Below are 26,390 nucleotides of genomic sequence, written 5' to 3'. Positions count from 1 at the left end.
AAAAAAATAATAATAAAATAAAATAAAATAAAGAAATAAAGAAAAATAAAGAAAACTTTAAAAAAATACAGGAAGTGAGAGCTTCCAAAGGGCTTTATAGTAGAGGGAACTCAGACTGTACCATGTTGAGAAGAAAAGGGGGGAGGAGTCTTTATTGTGTAGCACCCCAACACTGTATATTATGCCTAAATTGATTTAACTAACTTTAAACTGGAATAATTGGGTGTTTTGGTTCGGTTTCCTAAGATAACTACGATGAAGGTTTACATGTTTTGGGTGACACTTATAGTACCCTATGACTAAACTAGGGCTGCAACTAACGATTATTTTCATTGTCGATTAATCTGTTGATTATTGTCTCGATTAATTGATTAGTTGTTTGGTCTATAAAACGTCAGAAAATGCTGAAAAATGTTGATCAGTGTTTCCCAAAGCCCAAGAATGACGTCCTCAAATGTCTTGTTTTGTCCACAACTCAAAGATATTCAGTTTACTGTCATAGAGGAGTAAAGAAAGCAGAAAATATACATATTTAAGAAGCTGGAATCAGAGAATTTTGACTTTTCTTTCTTAAAAAATGACTCACATCAATCAATCAATTAACAAAATAGGCAATGAATTCAATATTTGACAGCTAATTGTTGCAGCTTTAGACTAAATAAAGACTAGTAGATGTCTTCAAGTTGAGTATGCTCTATTAAATAATGATGGAATGAAAGGGAGTAACAGTTTACAGACTGCTTTTTTTAAATGTACAAATAATATTTTCCCTTTTAGTTGAAAGAAACTCCTTCATAATGACAAATGATTACCTTTAATTATGGTTTACCAAATTACCTGTATTAAAAATAGCAAATCACTTAACGTTAATTGCCTGAAAACAATTATGCAAAACAGAATTAGCTTATACCAAAATATTATCACACTACTTAAATCCACTCAGGTTTCTTTGGCAAAATCTCTATCTCTATTTCTCACCCCTTTGACCACTATTTCCCTTCAGCGAACTCAGCTCAAAAGACTCTTAACCTCACAGTGGGCCAAAACACTCACACACAACAAAGATAAATAGAGTTGAAGGCTCCAAACAAACACAAAGTCCAACTCCCAGTTTGGCATCAGTCCTAGAGAAACAGTTCATGGTCCAAAAGATGAAACCAGAAGAGGAAGCGGAGGTCAAATCCTCGCCAGGACCATAGACTGTGTAAAGAGACGGCACACCAACTGTCCTTTCCGGTGAGCAATGGTGTTATCTGACCTTGTAGCATCTGAATGACCCAACAGGTGTCTTCATCAGAGGACACAGACAGCATTTCCAGTCACCGTGGGTTCTGTCTGACCTTGAATCCAGCGCTGGTGTTACGTTGAAATCTGTTCCCCAGTCAGATAGTGTTTCCCCCCGTTAAAATGATAGCGCCCTCGGTAGTTAGGGTTAGGGTTCGTTCAGGTTTAGTTAGGGGGAAACACATATCGAATGGAAACAGAACTTGACACAACACCGGGTCCAAGCTCACACTCGACTCGTTCACTTATCTACTAGTGCAGGGGTCAGCGACCTTTACTATCAAAAGAGCCATTTTAGGCAAAAACAAAATAATCTTTCTGGAGCCGCAAAACCTTTGATCATTGTGATGAAGGTAACACAGTTTATAGTCTAAGTATATAGTATATAAGTCTAATGCAGTGAGGGCCAAAGTGCAAATGTACTACGGAGTATTAGGGCCACATTGAGGGAAAAAGACATACGGTGCGTTCCAATACCCATACTACCATACTATGTAGTAAGCCAGAAAAAGATTTAATATATCCCAATAAAAGCCTTTATGTCAAATGCAGTACGCCAAAAAATACCAGGATGTCCTACTGCATTCGGTCGCATTTTGCAGAATGCAAGCCAGCATGCTTTTCTGACCCACAATCCTCTGTACAGCGGATATATGAATGTATGTACTTTGTAAGGGAAGCTGCAGTATGTGCTAAAAGTAAAAAGAAAACTTATACCATTTGGAACGTAGCCATAGTTCAGGGTATTAATGACAAAAATAGAGAGCTTCCTGGTATGGGTAGAAAAGTCCAAACAGAAGTAACAGAGTCCACAGGTAAACAGGAATGGGGTCGGGGAAAAGGTGCAGGCAGATGAGTGTCTGGATGAAGGGGTCAGGTGACTGGGGCAGGTGGAAACGTCTGAGGGCATCTGGTGGACAGGTGGCGATCACCGGGTTTGGTGAAGTGGGAGAGTGGCTGGAGGGAGGGAGGGACAGAACGGCAGGATGTGATAAACTATGGGTTGTAAATAATGATAAGAAAGTTTATTTTTATGCAAACAAATAGACAAAAAAGTGAAAGAACACATTGCTTTAGTAGATGTTGCATTTCTCTTGCATCCTGTGCAAAAGCAGATTTGCATTTTTAAGCATTACTCAGGTTCAATGGCAATGATTTTGTAAAATTAATGAGCATAAAGGCATAAAATGAAGCCATTAATATCTGTTGCTGTCCAGCCTGAAAACCTTTACACTGTTTTTTCTCAATTTTACTGCTTTATACGGCTCTCTTTCTCTTTGAAGTGCAGTATATAGCTAACCATATAGCTGCCGGGGGAATGAAAGTAATGCTTCTGATAACGTCTCTTTTTACAGCTACCAGATCTGTCTCCTGTAGTGACCGAATAAGATGGACCCTTGACAAATCCTAAAATATGAGACCAGCTGGCATGAAGGAGGTGGAAGGAGAGACACCAGGTCTCTTTTACTGCCCCAGTGACGCCGTTTATCTGCAAGCCATCAACTCTCTCAGTCCAATTATTTTGGAGGAACATGTTCCATTTATCCCAACCTTCATTTTATTCCTGAGAGATCTCTAATTAGTTGTTTCCGAGCTGCTGTCCGCGAGGCGACGAGTTAAGCCTTGAAACAGAGTAATGGACGTGGAGGAACATTAAACCTTCACAGGCTTCCGGACAGACGTTAAAGACGGCCACCTGACTGGCTGAAAAGATGTATATGGTGTGTGCAGGATGCATGAGCACTCGGGGACTGAGAGGAGGTGACACATCAGTTTCATAAGTCAGAAAACCCGAGGGTGATCCGCTCAATGATTCCAGCTTCCCAGGTGTATGAAGAAAAACACATTGTCAGTTTTCTTTCTCTGATGTCTTTGTCTGCCTTCAGACTTCCTGTGGACTCTGTTGCTGTCTGGCAGCGAATGAGGCGTGAATATGAAGTACCTCCGTCCTCATCACATCATTACCTGCTCTCCGTGCTTCTCATTACAGTCTCTTCCCGTGGGAGTGCACGAATCACTGGCTGCAGGGCTATTGGATCATGTTGTGCTAGTGTCAGGTGTTCCTGTTATTGTTCAACTCTGACTTAGACTTAGACTTAGACAACTTTATTGTCCAAAAAAGGGACTGAGTGTATATATGAGCAAATAGCACCTTTAAAGCTGTGGACAGAGCATTTTAAATCATATCATATGCAGTGTATTCCTAATTTATTGAATGTATGCTATTTACTTCCCCTTTAAAAATCATAATAATGGCTTGAACACTGGAATATGTTGGTTATTTTTGTGCTTTCTGTGCTGAATCAACAGAAAGGTCTATGTGGTTTATTGATTGTACTGTATAGCCCCTTTCCCCACTGGACAAAAAAAACACTAACACCCACTAACATCTGGCTTTTGTCTTTATTAGGAAATGTAACACTCTGCATTCATTACCAGGACAAATGTCTCTGCTGTTGTAGGATATGTATCAGCTTAGACATCCTCCTTTTCCGGCACGATGCTATGTGACGCGCATTTAAGTGAATATATAATGAATAAAATCAACAGGGATTTCGACGATTATTATTATTTATTAACGTACAAAACATGTAATTAACATGCTCTCCTCAAAGCCACCAGACTCCACTTAGACAACAGTAATTTTACTAAATAAACTAAATAAAACTCATCAAAACTGACTTTGTTAGTCTTTCCACTGTTCCAACAATCACCAACTCTGGTTTAGTCTAAATAAACCATTAATTCACCGAGTTAGACATGATTAGAAACAGCTGTTATATGCTCTCCTTAAAGCCACCAGACTCCATTGACAGAAACAGACATTTTACCTCGCTGATCACACCGTCTTCGTTTGTCTTTCCACTGTTCCAACAATCCCCAACTCTGGTTTGAGAGTTTGAAAGAAAGACTGAATAAATAAACAGATATAAAAATAAGTAACCAACTTAACTTATTCACTGTTTACTAACCCTGTTTTGCAGCGCATTTGTGACGTTGAATGTGAACGAAAAAAAAGTCAGAAAGGCACACTCGTCTGCTGACAATGGGAAAGGAGTCTATTGCCTATTTTTAGTTGGTGTTCCTGTGTTTAAAAAACCTGCATATATGCACAAAGTTTGGTAGGAAACGGGTAGATTTTAAGTGCTTTTGGCCGGGGGCTGACTGTCAATGTTTGTTAACAGCTTAAAATGATGTTTTAGACGAGGGTTTTCCGACCTTTTTAGCTTGTGACCCATTGGAATTAATCAGTGTCTACTCATGACCCCTCATGACGAGTTATGGCCTACGTGTGATGCTGTACATCAGTTTAACCTTCTCGGATTGTTTCATTTGTAGGAGTTTTTGAGGCCTGAAGAAGTAAACGTAATCAGTATTTCACAAAAATAAAGCAAAAATCAAAGACAAGTCAAAAAGAAATAAACATAAAGGAAATATTTACATCTTTCAAATCCCTTTAAACACCTTGTGACCCCTCAGATATGTGGGAAAAAAATGACTGGCCTGCATAGAGCCCTGACCTCAACCGCATCCAACACCTTGAGTGGAGGCGTAATGTTTGCTTGTCCACATATCTTGTTAATGTACAAAAAACATACAGTATGCATGTAAGATATACAGTACACGTCCACCCACAGGTATTTGCTCGGTCCAGGAAGCGTTGTGCATGCAGGCACGTTGTACAGAATGAAAGGAAACATACATTTTTAATTCAGGTTCTGAATGAGAAATAAAAGTTTAATGCTCTGCTACGAATCCTAGAGAGGTATAATATTCTTCATTGTGATTCTATCTCCCCGCTGCAGAGAATCATATGGATGATGTTCACTGTGAGTGGATGTCACCGCGCATCACTTTCCACAACAAACAACTCTCTGAAAATGACAGCTGTAACCAACACTGTATACATCTATGAGGCGCCCGAAGGAAAACAAATTATGACACCTCTGAAGTCATCATTTTATTGAAATGAGAGTGATTTAAGCTGAATGATGACGCCCCTCTGTTGAGCTCTATACAGTCCTCTGTTTCTTTATCTCTCCTGCAGTCAAACGACAACTCATTAAGTCACATGAAAAACCAATTCCCTCCAGTATGAAAGCTTCGCTCCCAGTTAAATTGGAAAATTAGCTGCAATTCACCGACGGCGGCAAAATTGTTCCTATGTGTGCACTGAAGTTTAAATTGGAAAAATGTCCGCCGCTGATCAATAAACGATTACGATGAGCTCATTTTTGAAATCATTCTAGATAAGGCTCGACTCAATCAAAAGCTGAATGCTAGTTTAATCTCACATTTGTTTGACTATTTTACACAGAGAGAGACCAGATTTAAAATGTAATGGGTTAGAGGTCTTGTGCTTTTCTTTGATATGTTGGCTAGAACATTTTGTAGATGAAGTTATACAAGTAATAGTATTATTTTTGTTATGATAATTACTAGTTTTTCAAGTATTATTATTATTGTTATTATTATATTTATTCTAGTTATTGTTTCATTTATTTATTTTAAATATATATATATTACATTTTATTATTCTGTTTTTATTTATTTTCTTTTTTTTAAATGATGTATTTATTTATTTTGAATATATATATTACATTTTATTATTCAGTATTTATTTTTTTTTTTTTTAAATTATGTATTTATTTATTTTGAATATATATATTACATTTTATTATTCAGTATTTATTTATTTTCTTTTTTTTAAATTATGTATTTATTTATTTTGAATATATATATTACATTTTATTATTCAGTATTTATTTATTTTCTTACTTTTTTAAAGTGTTCTTGTGTCTTTTGACATTATGTTTGTTTATATGGAAAAGAAAAATTAATATTATATTCCATTTCTGCACCCCCGAAATGCAACATACTGTTCCTTTAAATAAAGTGTTTTGAAGTTTTCCAATATGCACATGAAATTTCTTCCCATAACTTTTCGTCCTTCTCTTCTCTTCTCTTCTCTTCTCTTCTCTTCTCTTCTCTTATCTTCTCTTCTCTTCTCTTCTCTTCGCGTGTTTAATGAGCTGCTTCTGCTGAGTCAGACTGATGAAATTGGTTTGGCAAAAAAGAAAATCTCTAAATCAAGTCCAACCTGTCAACATTTGATGTGATTTTACCTGAGGACACCTCCAGGTATCTGCAGCAGAGTCCAGTGAGAAGAAGAGGAAAAGGCATTTAATCAAAAGAAGGGGAAAGAAGGGGAAGAGTCATTACAGTGGAAACCTCTGTGGCTCTGAGATAAACTCTGCAGTGTGTAAATCAACTTCACATTACAGAGAGGAAAAAGGACACTTTTGAGCTCATTAAAAGACTTTTACTCAGTGCAGAAGAAGGAATAATGACTTGTAATGTATCGATAGTAGATGACTAGTAAATTGGGAAACATAATAACCAGAATGAATGTCACATTTTAGCCGTGAAGCACCCCAGCAGACGGTGGCTGATTTATTGAATGGATGGCTGTTTTTTTTTTTGCACAAGGCTGCGACCGTATTGAATTCAGAGATAATACACATACAGTATAGAGCCAGATTCACTGACAGTTTATAGGCGCTCACACCAGATGAAAAAATCCACACGAGTGCTTATAAGTTCCAGCTATAGATCACAGTAACAGTTATCCCATCAGAGAGCAGGGTTCATTTAAGACACAATTCCTCTCAGAGATTACTACGGCCACTAGATGTGTGATTTATTAAGAGGCTTAGCAAGAAGGAGACTTCTGTATATTGAATTTGTTTTATAGCTGTGTCGCACACACACAAAGTGGAAGAGGATGGATACTCCTCCTCTGCTGCAATCACCATTTAGCATATTTCCAATTTGAAACTTCAGCTGCAGTGGATAATGCCATTCCATAATATGTGTTGTGCAGTGAAATCAGGATGCAGGAGTTAGAAATGTATTAAATTTGCATTGGTTTTGCTCCTCTTATGTGTGTTTGGGTGATAGTAGCCTATATACAGTGTGTGACTGTACTGCAGTGAGATATATAAAAGTTCTGTTTTGGTCAGATTATCCAACGCTAGAAGATTTAAGGATTCATTCATGAAAGGATTGCTGCTGTTTATAAAACTACAAACTAACAGCACCTAAAATACTCTGCACGAGAGGGGACAAAGTAGTATTAAAACACGGAGGTTTCGGGATAATTTATCAGAATTTTGGGGGTTTTAATGAATTGAGAAGGAGTTTTACTTTCTACAAATACACAGAAATTACACATGACAGGTTATTATAGGCTGATTCTGATGTTTTTGGGCAATATATTTCAATATATTATATATTCAGTATATTTAAAATGTGTCCGTTTCTGGCAATAAACGAGTATAAGTACCAATATCAAAATGTAACTAGAATTACCACCTCCTGGATGTACGCGGTCGGGTGGCTGAAGCAGGAAAAGCCAACACTAGGATCAGCATTGATTCATGGAGAGACCTTCAGCTAACATTACTGCCAAGCAGCTGAAATATAAAGTGATATTGTGGTTTTAGCTGACGTGTGTCGCCTCACTGTTTTGAACGATGCTCGTTCATGTTTATGTAGAGCGCGCACAAGCGCGAGCCCGACGCTGACTTTCGTTTACTTAACGGCCACAGGTGTCGCTGTTAACAAGCATTTCTGATTCTTACAAACAGTCCCTTTAAGTACATTTGCTCCATTTCTACCCACTGCTGCTTTAAGTATACAGAACTTGAGTTTATATTATCAGTTAATTCCCATCACTATTAGCAGATCAAATTGACAAAAAAGAAGAAAAAAAACATAATTTATAAAGCTTAAACTGAGACATTAGTATATCTGAAGAGTCTCTGTTTATTTAACAGTCCTTTAACCAAACTTTTACCTGCTCTCCTCACCAGCAGAGAGCCCTGTGTGTGTTTAAATGAACCTCTGCAGCCATCTGGTGGACAGAAGGCAGTACTGCAGCTCCTATGTGCACCAGGTTGCAGATGCGTGGATTGTTTTTTTTTCCAGATGTTTTAATTGAATTATACAGAGCCTCGACGTCCAGACCTTTTTTCCATCTAGTTTAAAATGTATGCATCTCCAAACTGACAGCTGCACAGTCAGAAGTCAAGAATTTATCTTGCAATGTTTATAAATTCTTCTATTGTCATGCAGTTTAATGGAGTTTTAGTTGGGCAGCAAGAAAAGAGGAAGTGAAGGATCAGGAAGTGTATTATTTTTTTGTTTTGTTTATTTGTTTATTTGTTTTGCACAATTTAAGACTATACAACATAACAAAAAAAATAATTAATAATAATCAGTGCAGGAAGAGGCAAAAAACCCACTGGGCTTATCTGAAGCCTCCACCTATAGAGACAAGATTAATATAAAGAGATAATATGACTACATAATAGTGATAATAAAACAATTAAGACAAGCTATATATAATAACAACAATAACAATACAGTAAATATATAATTATAGTTACACCAGAATCAGCTGTAATGTCAGTGCAAAAATAGATTGTCTTAATATTTTATCACCTATTTTGATAGGTGTTACACATTTTTTTTAATTTTTTTTTAATTTTGCACAATTTAAGACTATACAAAATAACAAAAAAAATAAAAATAAATGAATAATATACAGTGCAGGAAGAGGCAAAAAAAAAACACTGGGTTTATCTGAAGCCTCCGCCTAGAGACAAGATTAATAGAAAGAAATAATATGACTACATAATACTTATAACAAAACAATTAGGACAAGATATATATAATAACAACAATAACAATACAGTAAATATATCAAAAAATGTATGAATAATATAAGATGTGATGTGTGCATTGAGTGAAGTGCTCCTGCAGCCTCTCAGTCTGTGCAGAAGCTGAAGGAGCCATTGCTGTATAACAGTCAGTGCACATTGTGTCCTGGCTGTTGATGCATGCAGGGTGCAGAAAAAAAAAAAATCTTGTTCACACTTGCAGGAAGGAAACGCATGCGCAAAGAGAACACCATCCAACCAACCGGTTTGTGTCAAGTCGAGGCTGGACGGATGATGTGATCGAGCCAAAAAAAATCACCTGTATTCTGGCATTCATGGTGACACAGTGAGTAGACACATTTATATATCAGACCATCCTGTTGGTGCATCTTTAAGGAGGATTAAATGTGGAGGATCCAGTTGGAGCTGCTGCACATTCATGTGCATATTCCAGCAAATACAATCTCCATTCGTGCATGCATATTGTGATCTGCACTAAAATGAGAATGATGATAAAATATGTGCTGCTTTTTTTTTTTTGCCCTCTCTGGCTGCAGCTTTTTTTCTGATCAAATAATGTCATTATGTTTCTATAAATGGCTGCTTGCGTTAGGCTGATTGCTTCGAATCGACCATCATGCATCTGTGTGTGTGCATGTGTGCATGTGTGCATGTGTGTGTGTGTATCCTCCCGAGGATGCGACTGATGGATGCGATTGCTGCGGTCCAAGAGTATAACGCCTTGTCGCTGTCATTTACTGCTCATCCCTCACAGACTGCGAGAAGAGAGGAAGAGGAGGAGAGACTGCTGGAGGAGGAGGAGGGCGGTTGTTGCTCACCACCACAATTTGGCTTTTGTTGCATGAATTCAGCATGATCCGACAAACCGGTAGGACATTATCATTTCGAAGCTGTTTGCATTGCCATATCTGCACCTAAACGCACCACATGCACGCCTTGTTTCTTGATTTTTATAAAAAAAAAAAAAGAGAAAAGAAATTGATTATTGAGGTTGCACAGAAGTTGACCTCATGCACAAGTCATGGTCGTGCATTCTGTAAGATTCCTTGTTTCATTTAGCACATTTACAGGATGAAACTGATTCTTTATTAATCAGGTTTCCTGCAAGATCTTTATCTCTTATGTCTTGTGATGTTTGTGTGCGTAATGCTCCAGTAAAAGAAAAAAAAACAACTCAGCTCTCACTGTGGTCTCCATGTCTTCTCCTCCTCCTCCTCCTCCTCCTCCTCCTCCTCCTCAGTCCATGGGCTCGGAGCGGAAGGAGATGCGTAAGAGACAGATGCAGGTTCATCAGGAAGCAGCTGCCAGTGTCCTCCAAGCGCACCACAGAATGGGAAACACCCCCACCAACGCCTCAAACGCCTGCTGCTTCTGCTGGTGCTGCTGCTGTAGCTGCTCCTGGTAATAATGACATGACACTGCTTCCCACACAGTCAGCAGGGCTGCAGATGGGAGATATATACAGTGATATATGTGGTGCAAGGCATGGTATACAGGGGGGGGGCTTTAAACATCTATTTTCCTCCACACAAACATTTACTGAGAGACACATTCTATGTTGGAAATATTGTTTTAGCTGCTAATTTGCTGTCATCCATCCATCCATCCATTTATCTACCCGCGTATTCTTCTGTCATTACCTAGAAAGTACAAATACCTCTTCTTCTTATTCCCATGAGATGATGCCTATGTCAGAGTGGTGTAAAATTAAAACGCAAAAGGTATTTAAAGGTGCTCTACACGATATTTTGAGCATTAATAACAAACAACTATTTGCTATGTGAAGATATAGAGGAGTAATGTCTACCTGAGCAGAGAATGAAGTCGCTATCCCTCTGTGTGTGTTGCCACGCGTGCCTTTGGTGCATGTGAGCGTGCCCCGCTGGCTAGCTCACGGCCGGCGCTCTGCACGCGGCCGTGAGCTGCTCTCATACGGCGGTTACGGTACATGTCCACAGCCTCCGTCCTTTCCACGCTTCCCATTCATTGTCTATATAAGCAGCCGTGCAATGCATTCTGGTAGCGTGGCGATCCGAGAGACGGGGCGTCACGTTGGCCGCTCCTCATTTGTATAAAATAATCCTCCGACGAGACTCGCCACCTCTGGAAACTCCCGAGAAACTGTTAAACTAACCGTTTCTCGCATAAATGTTTTCAGTAACACATTTCAGTGAACTATTTCCGTGACATAAGAGAAGGAAGTTTCCAAACGAACCGCCATGTTGGTTCCGGTTTAAATCTGGGAGCAGCAGCCCACGAGGGAAATTGTTCATCCAATCAGGTGCCGAGTGCCTTGCGTCTAGTAGCAGCCCATCAAGCGTCCAACGCTGGGAAGCGAGGCGATCCCTCACGATAAAAAACGCCCCCGTGGACATGTACCATTACAGCTGATAACGCCGTCCCGACCCACGGTGTCGTCACTAGGTTAACACTGTTAGCACTTTTTCCTTTGTTTTCACTGTTAGCACCGTTAGCTACGAGCCACCAGCGCAGCCGTCGCCATTTGAGAGCCGTGCAGAGGCAACAGAAATGCTCCTGATCTCGCATTTAGCACCTTTAAGCCCAGAGAAGAACTGAAACAATCAGTCGATTTATCAATTGGTGAATATACAGGAGATTAAAAGCCAACAATTTGATGGTTGATTAACTGTTAATTGATTAGTTGATCACTGGTTAAAAAAAGTTAATATTTGCTGCTTTTCTCAGTTTTATATCTTGATATATCTTATATCTTGGACAAAACAAGACATTTGAAATTGTAATGAACTTTTTTCACGATTATCTGACATTGTTTAGACAACGATCAATCAATTAATCAAGAAAATAATCTGCAGATTAATGTGTAATGTAAACAATCATTAATTACAGCTCTACAGTCCACATAAAATAACCCTTTAAATAAAAGTAAAGTCAGTGTTACATCAGTAGAAACGTTTCCATTAAATGTAGGAAACACAGAGCACTATTCTGGCTATAGTATAAGAATGGATTGGACATTCAACCACAAATTAGCAGGTTTTGATGTCTTAAACACTGAAGATAGCCGGTAATTTGTCAGCATATACTTAAAATGTATATCTCTTCCTGTTCTTGATGGTTGATAGGAGTCTATAGTTTGCATAATAAAGTTAGCTGTAGTCATATAATACAACAGATCTTTGTTTTTACACGTCCATCTCCTGTCATACCTGCCATACTACTTTGCTTGTACATTCAAGTGTTTTTTTTAAAGAACCATACTTTTGTTTTTACCTGTTTCAACCCGTTTGCTATGCATGTATACTATTCATGCTCACTGCACTGTTTTTCTTCTGTGTTAGATTTCTTTAAGTGCATGTTTCTGGCCTATTTTGCCACAAATAATACATGTTATTGCTTTATTTTCATGCAATCCAAATGCGAGTTGTGTAGAAGTTTTTGTTATCTAGGTTTAATTTCCTGCAAACATATTATAGCTCGTCAATGCAACGAGTTTGTGAATGCAATGCAGCAGATTTTGGTGCAGAAGGAGGAATTCTTGGCAGAAATTTGTTTTTCTGGTACACAGATATTTCTGTTCTTTTTGAAAGGCCAGTGGAAAGTTACACAGTATGTACTTGGGACGTACTAAATGTTAACGTGACACAGCAGCAAACTGCATCAGTTTACAGTATGAAGATGTCCCTCTTGGCCTCATTTAATAGTACTGTAGCAGCTCAATAGTGGATACAACTTCCTCTTCTTTCTGCCTCCATCCTCCCACCCATTCAACAACACCACAGCCCACACCATCCTCCCAGAAAAACAGGAACACACTGGTCCTGTGACCCACACTGGATCTCATTGGACGGAAGCCTCGGGGGTTTTAATCTGTTTTGGAATCATCAAGCGTTAACTTGTGCTTCCTCTGAGGACAGCCGACCTGTTGTGTGCAGAACACGGTCGTGTTAATTCACTCCGCTGGGGATGAGTAATACGTTTTGTCTCTACAGCTATATCAATTCCCTCTAACTGCTGCACAGTTACAGCAACCTCATTCCCAGTTGGGACGGCTCACAGTGGACTCTCACCTGAACCAATTAGTCTCCAGCCAGCTGCTACATCAGGTGTTGGGAACATTTTAATTACGCACGGGTCATCCCCACGGGGTGATGCGGACAGTTGACACACTTTACTATTTACGCAAACGTCCCAACAGATCTACTGTAGCTGTTCTGTTATTTCAAATGTGAAACAACCAACATATTGTACAGTGGGCGCCCAACATGGTGTAACAGGCCAACAGAAAATCTATGAAATCTTATATAACAAAAGGAACATCCTGTTATCCTTTTGGTCTGTTTTTCGTGGTTTGGGCTACACAACTCACTTCCAGTTATAGTTTGACATTTTGGGAACTTATTTGCTTCCTGTAGTCTTCTTCCTGGCAACTTCACCGTGACGACTCGACAGTCCGTTCGCACGAAAAGGCGTATGAATGACACGATAATGCGCAATACATTTAGAGTGCAATAAGAACACCTTTCTTGCGTTTGGCATGTCATTTGTACGCCACATGGTCTGTACTGACTACAATGTAAATGCATCCGCGTAAATATGCTACGCTAGTGAATAAAAAATGAGAAAGACTGCTTATGGCGGGCTTGAGGGGAGGTGGATGGGTCCAACAAACACAGGACTTTTAACCAGGAGACTAGTGTTTTGTTTTGCAAGTTACATTAGTGACGTTTTCACATTTTTTTGTGACGTTTGTGGCATAGAACAGAAAGTGTTTTCTGTACTTTTTTAAATATTTTTACTTAGTTTACGTACTTAATTGAGGCGCAACCATGACGTTTTCCCTAAACCTAACTAAGTGGTTTTGTTGTCTAAACCTAGCTGTGGACGTAACCATAGTTTTGTTGAAAGGCGTGCAAATGACACGCAAAATACGTCCTCATGACATGCCGAATGTCCTTGTAATTTTGTGCTATTTATACGCCTTCCCGTGAGATCGGGTTTCCAGGAAACAAATTAGATATGACGTGTTAATTACTGAGCTTTAGAGGTGCTAGCAGGCATCTTTTGCGACCTTTGGACAGAGCCAGACGAGCTGTTTCCCTGTATGCAGTCTTTATGCTAAGCTAAGCTGACCGTCTGCTACCTGAAGCTTCATATTTAATGGATAGATATGAGAGTGATATCCATTCCCTCGGGATCAATAAAGTTACTATCTATCTATCAATCTTCTCACCTAACTCTTGGCAAGAAAATGAATGCATATTTCACAAAATATCAAACTTTACACTACATTTTGCGATCCTATTTTTGATAATATTGTGCGTCAAACATCTCAGCAACAATTTGGGTTTCAACGAGTGTGGTACATTTAAAAAATGATTTTGGTTTGGTGCTTTACTGGCCTGCAGAGCCCCGACCTCAACCCCATCCAACATCTTTTGGATGAACTTTAATGCCGACTGTGAGCCAGGGTATTAGAGATACTGCTGTTTGGCAGATTTGACTTCCCATTGTAACCAACTACATTATTTTTAGTAAGGAAGGCTGACATTAAAATGACTCCAGAGTTATTTTAAATGCTGGATGACAAGCTATTTATGGCCTCATTGTGTGTGTTTTTTCTTCCAGTCTGACTGTTCGGAGCGAGGACGAGACGATACAGAGGTCCAACTTTGAGCACAGAACAGAGGGAACCGCTAATTGTGAAGAAAGGTAATGGATGAACACTGTGACCCTCCCATGTTGTCATTATTGAGAGAATTAAATAACAGTGAACCAATACATCCACAATTATTTTACCTTTAAGCCCGAAGCCCACTCTGGATGACGCTCGCTCCTGGCCGTTGTCGTTTGAGAAGGTGATGAAAAGTGCAGCGGGTCGCAGCTGCTTCAGGCAGTTCCTGCGGACGGAGTTCAGCGAGGAGAACATGATGTTCTGGCTCGCCTGCGAGGACCTCAAAAAGGAGACCAACAAGACTGTGGTGGAGGTGAAAGTCCGTCAAATATACGAGGACTTCATCTCAATCCTTTCCCCTAAAGAGGTGAGCCACTGCATTATGTTATGTTATGTTATGGCTAAAAAGATTACAGTGCGGAAATTATAATATATTTTTTAATTTTTTAAATGTTTTAAAGGGACTGTTTGTAAGAATCAGAAATACTTGATAACAGCGACACCTGTGGCCGTTATGTCAACGAAAGTCAGCGTCAGGCTCGAGCTTGTGCTCGCTCTACATAGACATGAACGAGCATCGCACAGAACACACGTCAGCTAAAACCACATCAAAAATATCACTCTATATTTCACCTGCTTGGCAGTAATGTTAGCTGACCAGACGAAGGTCTCTCCATGAATCACTGCTGATATCTAGTGCTTTTCCTGCCTCAGCCTTCCGACCGCGGTCAGAAGGAACAGGGAGACAATTGAGACGATAACGTTTCTCTCTGCGGAGCCCCGTCACTTCACAAGACACAGGAAACCTCTGTTGGTCTGGAGGAGCTGCAGCAGTTATTTCTGCACAAACGTCCACTGTTCATTCACTAGATATTCTCAGAGCTACTAACTCTTCTGCAGTGTGTAGTGTGTGCACATGCATGTGAGGTGGAGCGAGCTGAGTGAAGGCAGGCAGAGGAGCAGAGACTCCGGCCCTGGAGACCAAAGCTACAGTCTCCCCCGCGTCCTCTGACCGCGGCCAACACTGTTTTGCATACGGGCTTCACTAAATATAACTTTGGTGCTTCCGTGTAGTTTGTGTTGGAGTCTGAGTCTGAACAGCGTAGCCACACGGGAGCGCGCATGGTACACCGACCCGGATTGATTTATACGTGTAAGAAGTTACAAACAGTCCCTTTAAATAATTTATAATCAACTAATTAAATAATCTAATAATAATTGTTTACATTTTAAGTTTCCAGTTGCTGAAATAGTACAAACTCAGAAAGGGATAAATTGATTTATTTTGCAGTATGCTAGGCCAGGATTTAGCCTTTAAACAAGCTCTTAACACTGAACAAAGAACCAAATTCGTAGCACTATTGCAATATTATTGAGAAATACAATTTATTGTGTTATCTTATTGTATTATTGTTTAATCTACACAATTGATTTCTCGCCTCAAAAATTCTTAAAATTGAATTTAGTGATGAAATAACACACGAAAAATGAAAATTTTTGGCCACTGTTGTTGTGACCAAAGACCTGTATCGTTCCACCACTTTGCATTGTGGGATACAGTAGGCGGGGTAGACTGGTCTGATGCATACTGACGATTTTTTTCTGAATCAGTTCGACAGACATGCTACATTTTGGCAAAATCAGTACGTACTGCTAGTTTAGTATGCGGTTTTCCATACAGCCTATGTGTCTCCTTAGATTTAAAAGGCCAGTAAAGCCAAATTCTGCGTCCTATTAGTCCTATAGACTATTTCATTTGGGGCTCTGGAGGAGAAAGGTCCTCTTGCCTCGTCGGCAAAAGAGCCTGAGAGTTGTTGCTATCCATGCTTGCCAAAAGTGACTGATGGATATAAAAAAAGGACGCAATTTCAAGTATTGTGGCAGGGAGGAGCCCTTTCATTTTCATAATTTCAGCTCTACATGGTGTCTTTACGTCTTTCACCTGCTTCATCTCCTCCAGGTCAGTTTGGACTCACGTGTTCGAGAGGTGATAAACCGCAACATGCTGGAGCCGACCTCGTGCACGTTCGACGACGCCCAGCAGCAGATCTACACGCTGATGCAGAGAGACTCGTACCCCCGCTTCATAAACTCGTCTGCGTACACAGATCTGCTGAAGAGCCTGGAGGAGCCTCCCCCCGAGCCATAGAGACTCTCCACCGCCACACACACCTAGCTTTTCAAACTGGCGCATGCGTCCCACCCGAAAGGAGTTTTGTGTTCCTGTTGGAGTCTATTTAGAGAAAGACAGACGGGAACAAATGAACACTACTTAAAAACCGGTCTTTATCCTGCTGTTTTATTTACCTATGATTAGCTTACCAAACTACTGGGAGCAAACAAGAACAAAAGCTAGGTCCGGCATCAGTTACCTGTTGGAAAACATATCTATATTTTTATATATAATTCCCTAGCGCTTTGACATTGCACTTTTCTACCTTGTTTAATGAGGGAAAGCATGAATCTGTGAGCACTGCATTTGTATTTAGGTATATTGTGCGCCTTAATGCATATCCAGTTCTTGTAGAAACTAATAGGTTTTATTTAACAGTAACTTAAGAAGAAGGAAAGTGCCTTGGAATAAGATCTTCTACACTAGCACCTTTCTAACATGAACGGTGCCACAATGACTTCATACGTTGGTGCTTTCAGCTCTTCTCAAAGATAAAAACGTTTTTACAACTCAATGAGCTGATACCCGGAAATAGATCTTGTCTGTGTGTTTAAATACTGTGATATTAGTCATATTATATTTAATTTAAACAAAACAAGGGGGGGAAAACTGAATACATGACCATGACCACTGATATATTTGTGTATTTAAAAAAGGAATTTGTGTGAAATAGCTATTTGAATTCTCACAAATTAAATAAAGCACAATCGTATGTTGTTTTTGCTGTCGTGTGACGTCAACATATGGTACTTATTAGAAATTAGGGTTGTCAAATTGAACACGATAATGCACATTCATTTTAACGCCACTGATTTATTTAACGCATTAACACAACTTGCAATTTTTAGGTTGTAGCGGGCTCAGTTTTGAAGCTAGAGTCGTACCAGCTTGTCGGGAAGGAGGCTAAATAACGCTCCAAACTTGTGCTAAATTTTGGCGAGACCATGCCATGTTGTGATTTGAGCATATTATTTATGCTCAATGCAGTACCTGTGAGGGTTTCTGGAAAATATTTATCATTGTTTTGTGTTGTTATTTGATTTCCAATAATAAATATATACATACATTTGCATAAAGCATTATAATTGCCCACTCCCATGTTGATAAGAGTATTAAATACTTGACATATCTCCCTTTAAGGTACATTTTGAACAGATAAAAAATGTGATTAATTTGCGATTAATCGCGATTAAATATCATAATCGACTGACAGCACTATTAGAAATGCTTCATAGGTGGATTGCATATTAAGCTGCTTTAAAAGTACTTTTTTTGCACATGTTGTGTTACTAATGAAACATTTTACAGATTAGGGCTGCAAAAAAATAATTCTTTCCATTAGAATTAACTGTTGATTATTTTTTTGATTCATAGTTTAGTCGTTAAAAATACTGAAAAATGTACATCATGAAAGCCCAGGTTAATGTCTTTAAGTTTGTCGTACGTTTTTATATTCTAAGGTAACGAAAGCAGTTTCAGGTGATTATACACTAAAGCAAACATACTTATTAAGATTATATTACACTTCTGCTAATATATCCCCCTAAATTCTACACACTGTACCTTTAAAAGCGGAAAAAAAAATCAGCAAATATTTAAATTTGAGAAGCTGGAAGCAACAAATGTTTGTCATTTCTGCTAGATAAAATTAAACTGCTTAATTTATTGACTCATAACTTGTTTCAGCACTACTACACAAAGGCCTCGATAATAGAAAAAGAGCATTTAACAACAGGCCATTTATTGTAAGAGAGTAGGTATTTAACCATTAAGTATAGCCCTAGTTATTCCAATACATACGTTTCCTGCAGGAAATGGCTTGTCTCAATGGCAAATAGCTTTACAATCAAGCAACTACTGTTACTCTAATACTGAGGGTTGTTTGTGGCTCCGGGTCAGGATACAGCATTGTTTATCGTCATGCCTCTCCCGGGTTAACGTGAAGCCCCAGTCCTGTCTGGCTTTATGAACAGCAGCAGCGTGGTTTTATTGTCAAGTACGTCAGGAGTCCACGGAGTCTCACTGGAGTCGAGCCCAACGGACCCTGATGATGCTGCGCGGTTGTGCGGCTGCTCCCAAGTTCACAGCTCGCTGATGGGAGGAAGATACTTCTCTATGAATCGTTTGACATCCACCATTTCCTGCACAGACACAGAATAAAACTAAATATACAACACAGGACGCAACAACCAGAGTCAAACGTGACTTTTCCCCCACACTGACCTCCGGACAGGCGCTGTGAGGTAGACCCCGATACGTCTTGAAGGTGACGTTGGCTGGGTTGATGAGGCTTTTCATCTTCTCCGCTGTCTGGCTGCCAAACATAAAGGGCACCAGGGGGTCGGCGTCCCCGTGGCATTGTAGGACATGCATGTCCTTGTTAACGCAGTTGGCAGACGCCTGGCAACAGAAGAGATTAGGGTTATTCTAATTATCTGATTATGACAGATTATGACTTGGCTATGGGATATCCCTAAACTCTAATTCAATTAAAGAAACAGTTCACAATACAATTCATCATTGGGGGCATTTTATGCTTATTATTGAGTAATCAAAAGATGTGTGGAACTACAATATTTTCAACTAGCAAAGAAGATGAATTTGAATTTTAAGCATGATTTAGTATTTACTGAACCACTGAAGAATTTGCATTTAAGAGACTGAAAATCGAAACTGAAAGGCAGGTTATGTATTCAAATTTGAACATTCAAATTTTAGTCAAAGTATGAGTGTTTTAGCGTCAAAATGCTATTTTCCCAAGCCCTTCTAAAAACTTGACGGAGGTTTCTGCATGATGACGCTGCTGCATATAGAGTATACTGTATATAGATCCTTATAGTCAGTGTATTAACAATAAGTATAGTAACTTAGATGGCGGTCGGCACGCTCCCAGTTTGGAGAAGCAGACAGGAGTACCGGCACAGAAGCTAAGTAATGTACTATGTTAGTTCAGATCCAAAAGTCACACTATAACACAAACAAACTAACCGATCGATGCCAGTAGACCAGCAACCCCGTTGTTTTGAGAGGTAAAATTACTGTTTTTGTGAATGGAGTCTGGTCTGTAGCTTTGGAGACAGCTATATAACGGCTTCAGTTCACCGTCAGAGAGGTCTGTCTGATGGAGAGATGAAGCGGTGAATATATTCTAAATATAGCGTACACTTAAACTGATACGTTTTTCTGCTGCTCCCGTCCACCGCCGCTTTACCTCGCCATCAGACAGCCCTTTTTGACGGGGAACTGAAGCCATTATATCGCTCTCTTCAAAGCCACCAGACTGCATTCACAAAAACTCTCATTTTACCTCGCACAACACGGGAGTATAAATACAACCCCCAAAAAGTAGTTCAAACAACCCAAACTAACTCTTTCAGTTTTCAGTTAGCACAGCAAACGTTGACTCAGCTAGTGCTGGCGCTCACATTATTCATAACCTTACTGATGAGCGTACTTTGGAAACCGAAGTCACTGCCTTTTGCAACGGCTGAGTGGGCATTTCCATTTGAAAAACAACGCAAACGGACCCGCCCTTTAAATAAATCTACCTGAGGGAAGGATTTGCGTAGAGGGAGCCAGCAGCTCATAGCGACCACGCCGGCTAGCTTCTGCTGAGTCGTCAAAGCCGTGTAGAGAGACAACGCTCCACCCTGGAAACAAACAAACCAACACTTTAGGAAAACAACCCGAGTCGCAAACAGTAGCTCTTGTGTCTGTTATTAACAGTGACAGTGGAGATAATTCCAGGTTCCTATTGCATAACAAAACAGATCCTACTGTTCTTCTCTGAAACTAATGTGAGATTTGTCCTTTTTATAATTGTAATTAACTGCTCACATACAGATGACTTCTAGTGCAGAGCTCTAAATCACTGTGTGTGTTGCTGCAGAGCTAAACCTGCACAAAGTGATGCTGTTAGCTGATTTGTTGATTTACAAAGTTCTAATATTGGTATTGACTTTGTGATCGTCACTGAAAAGGATTAAGGGGTTAAGCGGCAGATGCATTTCTCGGACAGGCACAGTATCTTCCTGGAGTCTCTGCTGGTTGCCTGGCAACTGCTCAGAGGCAATAAATAGTCCTGTGCATAACCCACCGTAAAATGTTGAATTGTCATTTTTTATCTTTGGTTTTTGTACAACTGAGATAAAACATGTTAATTAGTGAGCTTTAGATGTGCTGGTAGGTGGATATTGTTAACCTTGGCTAAGCTAACCAGCTACTGGCTGCAGCTTCATATTTAAAGGACAAAAATGAGAGTGATATTGGTGTTTTCATCAAACCCTCCACCAGAAATTCAAAATGTTGAATTTTTGCTTGAATCTTACACACCATTTCTGCCAAATCTCATAATTCTAATCATTAAATTGTGTTTGATTCACATAATTTATTTTGAATATCTTAAACTGGACTTAGATGGAGATAAAACTAATGAGTTTTTGGCTCTTACAGTAAGTGGCAGGCAGCACAACTCTTACTGATTGTTGTGCTTACTAACAACTGAATGTATGGCCTCAACAGTTATGTATTATTCTTATAGATAGTCACAATCATAATTATTCTTTTTATTACACTGTTGAGTTTCTTCACTCCAAAGTAGCACGCTCTTGACCTTCTTCCAAGCATGCTATAATAAAAAGTCCTGTTTTCAAAATGTATGCACATAACACATCATTTGAAAACTCTGCCTCTTGAGAGGTGCACTTAAGTGTGTGTATCTGTTGGATTCGGTTATTCAAATGCAGTAAGTACAAAAGCAATGACTAACAGTCAAAACAGTGTTATGTAAAGGATCATCTGCATACACGCCACACCTATTGTACCTGTGAAAATCCCCCCAGGACGATTCTGTGTGAAGGAATTCCATTCCTCACTTCTTGGTCTATCAAGGCTTTAACTGTGGAGGAGAAATTAAAAAAAGAAAATAACACTTGCAACTCTGACTCACGTAAACAAGCTCTTCGTGCAACGCAAACAAAAATGACAGCTACGAGTTTAATGAAATTTAAAAGACGTACTGTTCTCCGACGCTCTTTTAATACCAGCCTCATCTTCAGCTGCATCTGGGCTCAACCCGTAGATATCAAACCTAAACACGAGAGAGAACATTTGAGGCTCATTGTGCATGTGACATCTACTTCAAATATGTTAAAACACTGTGAGAGACACTTACCAAGCAGGCATTGACATTCTCATGTTGGCAGAAACAGGCATGGTGGGACTGTAATAAAGGGAGAAAAACAACAATCACAATTTGGCTTAACTGCACAAAACATATGAATGTTGAGATAAGATATTCCTTTATTAGTCCCGCAGTGGGGAAATGTGCAGTGTACAGCAGCAAAGGGGATAGTGCAAAAAAACAAGATGCATCAGCTAACACAGTAAAAAAAGAGCTAAACAAAGTGTAACAAAATATGAACTATTTAAATAGAAGGAAGTATAAAAATAGGAGCAGTATATACAGTATTGACAATAAACAGACTATTAACAAAATTGCACAAGTGGAAAATGATATTGCACAGTGAGAATGAAATGAAATTCCACCTGACAATATTGCACAGTATGAATTACACCTGAGTAGTAATAATGATAATGATATTACACAGTCATTATACAGTAAAGTGCAGTTATTGTCAGTTTTTGATGTGAATGTTGATGTGATTGTCAACAGAGTTGCACAATATATCGTACTTTTATCGACATCGCAATATCAACTTGCGCGATAAACACATCGCGAAAGACTGCGATATTTTATGAAAGAGAGTATCAGTAGAAAACTGCACTTTAAAATTGAATTATCACTCTTTTTTTTATTGGTGCCTTTTGAGTTCAGTTCAATTTGTTCAATAAAAGAATGTTTGAAATAATTTCCTTTTATTTATTCTTTTAATTCAACAAGCAATATGTTGTATTTTAGCAGAAAGTAGCAGAAAGACAGAACTGAGTACACATTAATATCTGTTTAATTATCGCTAGTAATATTGTTATCATGGTTGCATAACTTCCTAATATCATGCAGCCCTTATGTAAAGCATGAAATTAGGTGATCTCTGACTTTTTAAGACATTTCCAGCACTTGCAGATGTGTGATGTTACAGCTGCTGTGAATAATACTTACGCATGTGGACAGATGTATTTCACATGTGGTAGCCTGATGCCTGCGAGACCTTCGGCCCAGCCATGCCTGATCATATTGGACAAAATTAAACCAATTTAAATAATGTTTCACTATGAGAGATAATAAGTTTGCACCAAAGAAGGACAAAAAAAAGGTGTGTTCACGTACCCCGTATCACCGAGGCCATGCAGAAATATCACCTGTAAAGAAAACAGGAAAGGTATATAACTAAGCTAATATATGCAGCAGTTTTGTAAGTAGTTATTGCTTTTGTTTTTTTGTTGTGTCAGCAGGGAATGAAATTAGCAGCTGCCACCTGCCAAATAACAGGGTAAATGTTGGTTGTGGCAGGTGAAAATTTCAGGTCACCTGCCACCATGGCAGACAGGTTTTCCTTATATTAAGAAATATTATTTTTAAAAAGCAATTCTAAAGCCTAAATTAAATATATGGTGACACTTCATTTTACAGGTCCACAAATTGAATGGTAATAAGGTGATAATTAGCAGGTAACCTATTTGAAATTTCTTTGGAATTACTGCCAAATTACCCCCAATATTTACCTATAAATCTATTGAAAATAACTTGGACCTGTAAAATTAAGTGTTACCATATATTTAATTTAGGCTTTAGAATTGCTTTTTAAAAATAATATAATATTTCTTAATATAAGGAAAACCTGTCTGCCATGGTGGCAGGTGACCTGAAATTTTCATAGGTGCTAATTTCATTCCCTGCTGACAACACAAAAAAAACTAAAGCAATAACTACTACTTATATATTATTTTAGCATATAATTATTAAATCAAGTTTATAATTAAGTCATTTTCGATACATTTTGAGGTAAATATTGGGGTAATTTGGCAGTAATTCCAAAGAACTTGCTAATTATCACCTAATTACCATGACATTTGCTCACCTGTAAAATGAAGTGTTACCAAATACAGTCATGCATTAAGGTTACATGATATATGTCATTATTCTACAGTCTGGTATCACTGATTCAGTGTTTACAATTTTAATGGACTATATCATGTAACCTTAATCCATGACTATATGTGGTAACACTTCATTTTACAGGTCCACAAATTGTGTGGTAATTAGGTGATAATTAGGTGAGTTTTTAAAGAAATTTCAAAGAAGTTATTTACTAATTATTATCTATTTACCAGCAGCCATGAAAATAAAGCATATCAATTCACTTTGTATTCTTTTCCTGGAAATGTATTAAATAAATTACCAGCTATTGAGAAATAATATTGAGAAAATAGAGATACATTTATAGGTACATATTTGGTAAATATTGGGGTAATTTGGCAGTAATTCCAAAGACATTTCAAATAGATAACTTGCTCATTATCACCTAAAATTACCATAAAATTTGCACACCTGTAAAATGAAGAGTTACCACATATAGTCATGCATTAAGGTTACATGATATATATAATGTCTACAGTCTGGTACCACTGACTCAGTGTTTACAGTTTTAAAGCTTTCTACCTATATATTTCAGAAGTGGCCAGGTGAGGAGAAAGGTGCATCAGTCAGGTGTGAACTCACCGCAGCAGTGGCTTTCCTTGCAGCAGGCACGATGGCAGGTAAAGGCACAGACATGTTATTGCCGCACATGCAGCGCTGAGGCAGCTGATCTACAGACTTGGTAGCTGCTGTTAGCTGCTGTCGATGTTTATCCGACTCTAGCTGTCAAATAACAAACAGTTAAAGGACGAATGTAGACCGGAGATGGAGGTCAAAATGCCACCGCTTCGTATTACCACCAGTCAGTCGTTTAACTTCTTATTTAGTAGTTGAATTTGTTGTAAATAATCCACCTCCAGATCACACTGCTCTCCACCTGCACTGTGACAAGCTCTGTAGTCCCGCCCCCGCCCCTTCCGCTACGTGATTGGCTGAGGCCAGAGGGTCTTTACAGAGCAGAGCACGGATTGGTTCGTTGACATGTCAATCAACGCTACTTTAATAACGGTAATACAAAATAAAAGCTTCGACACCTCAGAAATATAGACAATGAGATTATATGAAAATATAAGTATTACATTACAAAAACAATATTAGATATATGTATTAAACATGTAAAACCTCAGAAATATAGACAATAAGATTATATGAAAATATAAGTATTACATTACAAAAAAAACATTAGATATATGTATTAAACATGTAAAACCTCAGAAATATAGACAATGAGATTATATGAAAATATAAATATTACATTACAAAAAAACATTAGATATATGTATTAAACATATAAAACCTCAGAAATATAGACAATGAGATTATATGAAAATATAAATATTACATTACAAAAAAAACATTAGATATATGTATTAAACATGTAAAACCTCAGAAATATAGACTATGAAATTATATGACAATATAAGTATTACATTACAAAAACAATATTATATATATATATAAACATGTAAAACCTCAGAAATATAGACAATGAGATTATATGACATTATAAGTATTACATTAAAAAAATATATTAGATATATTTTATATACATTTTTATATTATTTTATATTAGATATGTTTTATTTTATATTATTTTATATTAGATATATTTTATATTAGATATATGTTATATACATTTTGAGGGCCACAATTTGTTTTTTATTTGTTCTGTTTACCGGTTAAACTTTAAAAAAGTAACTATAATTGCTTTGCCACCTTTGTGATACTACTATTTAATGATATTGATTGATGATTTGTCTTTTTATTTACACACTATTTATGTCACCTTTTTATTTAATTATTATCTTTTTTGCAGTCATGATCTCTTATATACATAATATTATATATAATGAATTAATTATTATCATTATTATTAATTAAAAAGTCATTAAAAGTTTTACTCCTTAGAATTGTATTTTAAATAACAGACACTTTATCTCATATTCTTATTTCTAACTTGTTTTTTATTTATTATGATTTTTTATTTACTCACAATTTATTTATCTTACTCCCTCATATATATATTTTTTTATATATATATATTTTTATATATTTTTTTTTTTTTCGTTTTTGCATTCATGTTTCTGATGTCATGTTGGAAGATGATTGTTGGAGCTTTTGTATTTAAAAAAAACAAAAAACGTTAAAAGTGCAAAAAGTGATTAAAATTACTTTTTAGTTGTCTGACTCACAGTCCAAAAACACAAATATAATACATTTACAGTGATCCTAAACAGAGAAAAGCAGTACATCCTCACATATGAGGCACCAGAAATAGTGCATGTTGATCAACTAATCATTTAAATCTTTAAATGATGTGAGATATGTAAAAGCACAGCAAAAGTGCAGATTCTCAGTACTCAGGTATGCTCTTTTGGCCTTGCACCCTGCACATTGCAGCACATGGTAGTCTTGGTATACCTGGTATACCTAATA

At 38.0% G+C, this 26,390-nt stretch overlaps 2 protein-coding genes across 3 annotated transcripts; one reads left to right on the top strand and one right to left on the bottom strand.

The window, feature by feature from the left end:
• The first annotated feature begins 9,239 nt into the window (after positions 1 to 9,239).
• On the top strand, positions 9,240 to 17,572 carry LOC119480707 (regulator of G-protein signaling 20-like). Of its 2 annotated transcripts, XM_037757224.1 has the most exons (6): positions 9,242 to 9,354; positions 9,784 to 9,897; positions 10,270 to 10,430; positions 14,637 to 14,720; positions 14,815 to 15,049; positions 16,643 to 17,572. In XM_037757224.1, the coding sequence occupies exons 3-6, from the start codon at positions 10,273 to 10,275 to the stop codon at positions 16,829 to 16,831; spliced, it is 666 nt and encodes a 221-aa protein (XP_037613152.1). In that variant the 5' UTR covers positions 9,242 to 9,354; positions 9,784 to 9,897; positions 10,270 to 10,272; the 3' UTR covers positions 16,832 to 17,572. The 2 variants fall into 2 exon arrangements, with proteins under 2 accessions (XP_037613153.1, XP_037613152.1); XM_037757225.1 differs by lacking the exon at positions 9,784 to 9,897 and having other exon boundaries at positions 9,240 to 9,354.
• A 926-nt stretch (positions 17,573 to 18,498) lies between these two features.
• On the bottom strand, positions 18,499 to 24,874 carry lypla1 (lysophospholipase 1). The gene is made up of 9 exons (XM_037757223.1): positions 24,537 to 24,874; positions 23,145 to 23,176; positions 22,977 to 23,042; positions 22,029 to 22,076; positions 21,874 to 21,944; positions 21,679 to 21,752; positions 20,404 to 20,505; positions 19,079 to 19,255; positions 18,499 to 18,996 (listed from the first exon to the last, which is right to left on the bottom strand). Exons 1-9 carry the CDS (start codon positions 24,603 to 24,605, stop codon positions 18,937 to 18,939), a joined length of 699 nt encoding a protein of 232 aa, XP_037613151.1. The 5' UTR covers positions 24,606 to 24,874; the 3' UTR covers positions 18,499 to 18,936.
• Between the last annotated feature and the right edge of the window lie 1,516 nt (positions 24,875 to 26,390).

Source organism: Sebastes umbrosus, chromosome 21 (genome assembly GCF_015220745.1).
Source record: "Sebastes umbrosus isolate fSebUmb1 chromosome 21, fSebUmb1.pri, whole genome shotgun sequence".
Taxonomy (NCBI): domain Eukaryota; kingdom Metazoa; phylum Chordata; class Actinopteri; order Perciformes; family Sebastidae; genus Sebastes; species Sebastes umbrosus.
This window is presented reverse-complemented; position numbering and strand designations above follow the sequence as displayed.